Raw genomic sequence first — 7,016 nt, 5'->3', positions numbered from 1 at the left:
TTTTGCAAAAGAGATTGCAATTCAGTGTCATCCTTTTGAGCGATGGAAAGCTCGACATAAGTGACGTCAGTGGCTAATCTGATGACGTCCACACGAGAAAGACTATCTGCGACGACATTTTCATCACCAGGTAAGTATTTGAAAATCGTCGTGTACTGGGAAATGAACGAGAGTTGTTGACCTTGACGGGGAGAAGCCTTGTCAGATTTCTGGTTGAAAGCGTAGATGAGAGGTTTGTGATCTGTCGCGATATGAAATTTTGGGAATTCCAAAAAGTGTTTGAAATATTTCACAGCCTCGAACGCAGCTGTCAACTGTCTATCATAGGTACTATACCTTTTTTGAGCGGGATTGAAACTTCGAGAAAAAAATGCCAATGGCCTCCAAGAACCATTCTGAAACTGTTCTAGTGCGGCTCCCATGCCATAATCGGAAGCATCGGACACTACGCGAGTAGGGGCTTCGCAATCAGGGTGGATGAGAAGAGAGGCATCGACAATGCTCGAACGACATTTTTCGAACGCCTCGACAGTCGAGGGGGTCCATGCAATTTCACGGCGGTCGTTTTTGCGAGAATCATGGAGGAATGAGTTCAAGGTTCTTTGATTTTCAGCAGCATGAGGTAGGCTGCGCCTATAAAAATTCAAGAGTCCCAAAAATCGCCTTAATTCGACGATAGTTTTTGGTCGAGGGAATTCGCTAATTGCTTTCACTTTCTCAAGGGTTGGTCGAATTCCATTTCGATCGACGATATGACCAAGGAACTCGAGTTCAGAGCGACCGAATTCACACTTGCCAACATTCAGACGGAGGGATGCATTAGCGAGGCGTTTGAAAACCTCTCTCAAATGCTTTTCATGTTCCTCAGGGCTGGAAGAAGCGATCAGGATATCGTCGATGTAGGCAAAAACATAATCGAGATCTCCGAGAATTTTGTTCAGGTAACGTTGGAAAGTTTGACCTGCATTTCTAAGACCAAAGGTCATGACAGTGAACTCGAAGAGTCCGAAGGGTGTAATCACCGCAGTTTTCGGAATATCTTCGGGGGCAATAGGGATCTGATTATAGGCCATAAAAAGGTCCAATTTGGAAAAGATTTTTTCTTCATGAAGGATGTTAGTGAAATCCTGCAGATAGGGCACAGGGTACCTGTCGGGAATAGTGCATGCATTCAGTCTACGATAGTCCCCGCAGCATCTCCATTCACCACTTTTTTTTAGGTTCATATGGAGGGGTGAAGCCCATTCTGCGTCAGAGGGGCGGCAACGACCAGAATCTACCATTCCTTGAAACCAACTTTTTGCGAAGATTGTTTTATCTTGAGCTAATCTACGAGCTCTTTCAGCAACAGGGGGTCCAGTTGTTACAATGTGGTGCACTACTCCATTTGACATAATTTCTGAAGATTGTGTCAATCCGGTGATTGTGGGAAACTCAGCGAGGATATTCGAGAAAGAGGATGACTTGTCAATAGAGCTAACGCCTGAAAAAAGGGTATCTCGAACGCTACCGACAGACCGGCATTCTGTTAAAGAATCAACAATTCTCCGACGACGGAGATCGACATTCAATCCATAAGCTGACAGAAGATCAGCCCCGATAATAGGGTAAGGTACGTCTGCAACACAAAAATTCCAGGAAATGGAACGTCGACGACCAAGATTAAGACTAAGTCGGCAATCACCATACGTATTTATTTGCGAATTATTCATAGCATAAATGCCGTATTGGGATGGCATAAGTTTACTCTTGGCTTCAACTGGCATCAATGAAATGTCGGAACCTGTATCAACGAGGAAATTCATTCCTGTCTCACAATCTCGAATAAAAAGGCGTTTTGAGTTTGCCTTCGCGCCGGTTGCCTCAGATCGGGGCGGCGGAATTAGTTTCCCGAATTCGAATCATCGGAATCAGAATCTTTTTTGGAATCCTTTTTCGAGTTTTTTTTCGAATCTTTTTTCGGATCTTTTTTCGAATTTTTTTCGAAAGAACAGGGTTGAAAACATCGATGGGCCTTTTTCCCGAACTTACGATGAAAACGATAAAAACCTTGATTTTTACCTCCAGAATTGGATTTAGAACGAGACCTTGAGCGGTCATGATTGTTCGACTTAGAGGGGTTGCGAGATCTAGTTGATAACGCATCGATTCTTAAGGTCAATTTCTCTAATTTTTTCAAGATTTCCGAATCAGGGTCAACTGACACTGCAGCGACATTTTTTTCAGATGAACTGTACGACATTATTCGATCTGCCATAGAAGCTAAACGATTGAGATCGTTTGTTTCGGAAACTGCTAAAACTGCGCGACAATTAGCAGGGAGATGTTCGAGAAAAATTGTCTTGAGTACGTCATCGCTACATCTACCACGTCTAAGATGTCGAATTCGACTCAAAATTAGGGATGGTTTACCATCACTGATAATTTCACCCTTCAGGATACTTCTCAGTTCGGACTCAGGGGAAAGCGAAAAATTCTCGATAACACGTTTTTTAATTTCCGAATATAAATTTTCGACATAATTATTATTCGTTAATAAATCCCCGATAGTTTGAACGACTTCGTGATCAAGAGCGGTAACTACTGAGCCGGCTCTCAATCTTTGAGAAAAAATACCTGCGGATTCGAAAATCAATTCGATTTGAGCGAACCATAGGGAAGGATCTGTTCGAATAAATGTAGGCAAACGCGGAATACGGTTAGTAAAATTTTGCTGATTTTGGGCAACTAGACCAGGGTGTGACGAATCTCCAAAGCGACCATCGAAACTGCGAGGCATCTGATTCTGGGAAGCTGTACCGGGATTCGAAGGACCTCCGAAATGGCCCTCGAAACCGCGAGGTGCCTGCGCATGGTCAAGCTGTCCAGGTCTTAGTGGGTCGTTCACAGGGATGAAAACAAAACCTCGATCAGCCATTTTTACAAAAAAATTGTGATTTTAAACTTTTGAAAATTCTAAGTTTAGTTTAAATAAACGAAATCGAAGAATGATAAAAAAATTCAGTAATAAGTCACTCAATCGTCCATACCCCTCAAACCATTTGTATCTAAATTAAATGACGTTTCCCGTCTCTCCCGATTTTTTGAGAAAAAAAAACTTTATCCAAATACAGTAACGCGGACTGTTTCAATCGAAAAAGAAAATAGCAAAAATAATCGCACTAAGAAAATGAGAATTACAATACAAATAATATTGTCGACAATATACGGAGTATACAATATTATCCTCATGATGACAAAATTTTAAATCAAATCTATTTATCAAAGAAAATACGTTCGTAAATATCGAGTCGATGAAAGACAACACGGGGTAAGGTTTATCCTTGTAGGAACGCGTTTTATTTACTAACGTGAACAATACCCGTATTGTATTCGACCATGAACAAACCAACTTTGAAAATCAAAATTAACTGAATTAAGAATTTTGAGATTTCTTGGATTTAAAACTTTGAATTATTTTTCGAAGAAAAAATTGCGTACGTTTAAGAATAATAATGAGTACCGAAACTCATAAATTTCACGTAATATAAAAAAATTTTAATTGAAAGTATGCGAAAAGAAAAAATTTCTTTAATTTAATTTAACGATAACGCCAAAAAAAAATTTTTGAAATTTAGAAAAGAGTTATTTAAACTCAACGTTAAATTCGTTAGTGCGAAAAATGCTAATAATTCACGAGAGACACGAAACACAAAAAATATTTATAACAATAAATACGCAAGAATACTTAGAAACAATAGGAATGTCCAATACGCTGCGAAGTTCCTCCCGATGACGATGCTGCCCATGATTAGGATGGCGAACTCCATGCCGTCATTTTCTCGTCGAACCAACTCGCCACGGAGAATCCTCGAGAAATTCCCCGGAAATGCGGTAGAGAATTTCCTGACATCACTGGCTGGTGTAGAGAGCCAAACTCCAGAAGATGCTCAGGAAAGGTTCATGAAAGAGATGCAATGATAAGGGAGACGGAAAACTGTTAGCTTGCAACCAGGTATAAAAAGCGAAACATACCTGTTGCATGGGCTCAGAATATCATGCCCATGCGCCGTTTTCCAAAGCGTAAAAAAATTCTGGAACTCGCCAAACTCGATCAGCAATAGATATCGGCAGTCCAAGTAGCAAGAAATCGTCCTCTCGGCTCGTCAGGAACGGAAGTTCTCAGCGTGGCATGACGTCACAATAGGTACAGCGGACAATAGACATCGGAGAGGCGGTTGATACGTCCAAAATATGTTAAAAAATTTTGCAGTAGTGGTTGATCATCGTCGTCAATTTGTTCGAAAGTCCAGATTCCTTCTCGTTCGGTGGAAAATCCGGGTTAAAACGAGTGGTTTTTGCCGGTACTCAAAATGGCGACGGCGTCCCTAGCCATGAGGTTGATAGGTAAAAATTCCGAAACACGCATTTTCCCGAATCACGTCGGGGTCACCAATGTGGGAATTTGGTTGAAAGGATTTACTTAAAATCTTCCACTTGCGTGCTCATTAACTGACTCCATAATTAATTAATATAACCACTTTATTTGACTACTAAATATAATATAAAGTTAACATGGTCAAAAGACCAGACGACGTATATATACCGTACAGTGTTCGAAGACTCGAGTCTATCTCTCCTAAACTTTCTCGCGCCCATCAGTTCTGCGATCTAGCGTCTGCGCTCACCAAAAAAGAGAGAGGGGAATAGAGAGACAGAGCGTATTCCCCACATACCGACCAATTCAAACCCCCTTGGCGGAAAATTTGAATTTTTAAAAGTTTAATTTAAAGTGGCTTGGTGTTCTACATTACCGACCGCGTTAGTTTTGGCTACCACCGCAAGATGGCGCAATTTTTTTAAACATGTTTTAAAGTTAATTTAAAGTTTAAAATTTCAATGTATATAATTATATCTAAACCTGTATGGAAAAAAACATCGAGAGGGATCCCCATTGCTGGTTGCGTCTATGCCGCTGCCAGCTCCGGGTTCATATGCTGAGTTTTATTTCTCCCCGCATTGATGTGAACTCAGCCGGGGACTCCCTCCCATGCCTACAGCGGAGCGCGCAGCGGTGGGCTCGCCTGATTGCGCGCGCCAGCTAGGTGGTAGGGCGCGTCATAGTGGGGAGCGCCGTAGTGTGGACTGCCATGGTGGGGCGTAGTGTATAAAGCACGGCGTTCAGACCACCAGCATCATTCTTTTCTTTCAGGTGCAACAGAGTAGTTATAGAGTTTTCAGAATTTCAGAGTTTCTTCTTTTTTCAGTTTGTTTTATTATTTTTGTATTTGATTTAAGGTGGTGGATATTTATTTTTAGGGTTTTTTATTTTTAGTTTTAATTTCTTTTTGTTCTATTATTTTTTGTATTTGGTTTATGGTGGTGGATGTTTACTTTCAGGGTTTTTTATTTTTAGTTCTTTTTCATTTGTATTTAATTTAAGGTGGTGGTTTTTTTATTTTCTGTGTCTTTAAATTCCAGAATTTTCTTAGGTTTTAAGTTTTTTTTCATTTTCTTTTCAGGTTTTTTACTTTATTTTCTTTTTCATTTTATTTTCAGGTTTTTTCAGGTGTTTTCTTTTTGAGATTGTTTTTAGGTTTTTTCAGGTTTAGTATTTAGGATGCCAAAGTGTAAGCCACAGAAGAAATCTCGACAACGGCTTGAGAATGATGAATTTAATGAAGTCTGTCAGGAGTCTGACAACTTCATTAAAATCGCTGAAAGTGAACTCATCACCACAATGTCAATGACAGGTGATGAAAAGTTCGTTAACGCATTCGAATGGCAAAATTTTTGCGAAGATCTGATTTTCAATCTTATCAAAAATCAAGATGCTTCAATTTAAGTCAGAAACTTGAATACTTGCGTTGCCATTTCGATGCTTTAATGAAACGTGGCGCGGGCTTGCAAGTGAGTAATGATAGAATGAAATGGGTGGATTTTGATAAAGCATTTGATGATCGTTTACAAACTAGTGCTATTATTAATATTGATTACAAGGATATTAATGAGTTCTTTGATGATGCTTTTGTTTTATTTAAAAGTAATATTGAAACAGCTTTAAACAAATTTGGTCCGCTAAAAGTTTATACAGTTTTGTGTGCTAAATTTAAAAAAGATTTAATTGTAGGTAATGGAGAAATGTCAGATATAAAGACATTTATTGCGAAAACATGTGAGATTTTAGTTACAACCCAATAAGATGAGTGGTACAATCAGAATGTTAAACAACCAACTTTAAGACGAATCGAAGAATTCCAAGAAAAAGATTCTAATTGGAGACTTGATTCTATTCAAAGGTTAATGGTTAACATTAACAAGTATAATCCCATGCGTGCTGGTTCTTATATTGATTTGCCACTTTTCATTAAAAAGAAACAAGCTTGTATTAATGTTCAAAATACAGACAATCAATGTTTTAAATGGTCAATTTTGTCAGCTTTACACCAAGTTGAAAACCATGCAGATCGAGTTTCTAAATATAGGCTTTATGAGAATGAACTTAATTTCAGTGGAATTGAGTTCCCTGTTTCACTCAAGGATATTTTAAAATTTGAGGCTCAGAAGAACATTTCAGTTAATGTATATGGACTTATCAAAAAGGCTGAAAAGTTTACAGTGGCTCCGTTACATCTTTCATCACAAAAGAAGGTTGTTCATGTAAATCTTCTTCGAATTGAGGACCACTACATTGATGAAAATTTTACGGAGGAGGATGAGGAGATCGATCAAGTAACCATCATCTCTTTTAACTACCATTATGTTTGGATCAAAGATTTATCAAAGCTTGTCAGCAGTCAATTGTCCAAGAAAAAAAACAAAAAGTACATTTGCGATCGTTGCCTGCATTACTTTGGAGATGAAAATAAACTTTTTGAACATGAAGAAAATTGTAAAAAGATCAATGAAACGAGTATTGTGCTGCCGAATCCAGGTAAAAATTTTGTTGAATTTAAAAATTTCCAAAACAAGGAGCGTGTACCATTTATAATATATGCGGATTGTGAAAGTCTCTTGATTCCTGCCGAAGCACCACA

General features: G+C 38.8%; 1 protein-coding gene across 1 annotated transcript; it reads right to left on the bottom strand.

The window, feature by feature from the left end:
* Window positions 1-1,882: 1,882 nt before the first annotated feature.
* On the bottom strand, window positions 1,883-2,917 carry LOC127286129 (uncharacterized). The gene has a single exon (XM_051312441.1). The coding sequence runs from the start codon at window positions 2,915-2,917 to the stop codon at window positions 1,883-1,885; it is 1,035 nt and encodes a 344-aa protein (XP_051168398.1).
* Window positions 2,918-7,016: the final 4,099 nt, after the last annotated feature.

This window comes from Leptopilina boulardi, unplaced genomic scaffold, assembly GCF_019393585.1.
Source record: "Leptopilina boulardi isolate dan_hultmark-lab unplaced genomic scaffold, ZJU_Lbou_2.1 LbouV2_350, whole genome shotgun sequence".
In the NCBI taxonomy this organism is placed as follows: domain Eukaryota; kingdom Metazoa; phylum Arthropoda; class Insecta; order Hymenoptera; family Figitidae; genus Leptopilina; species Leptopilina boulardi.
This window is presented reverse-complemented; position numbering and strand designations above follow the sequence as displayed.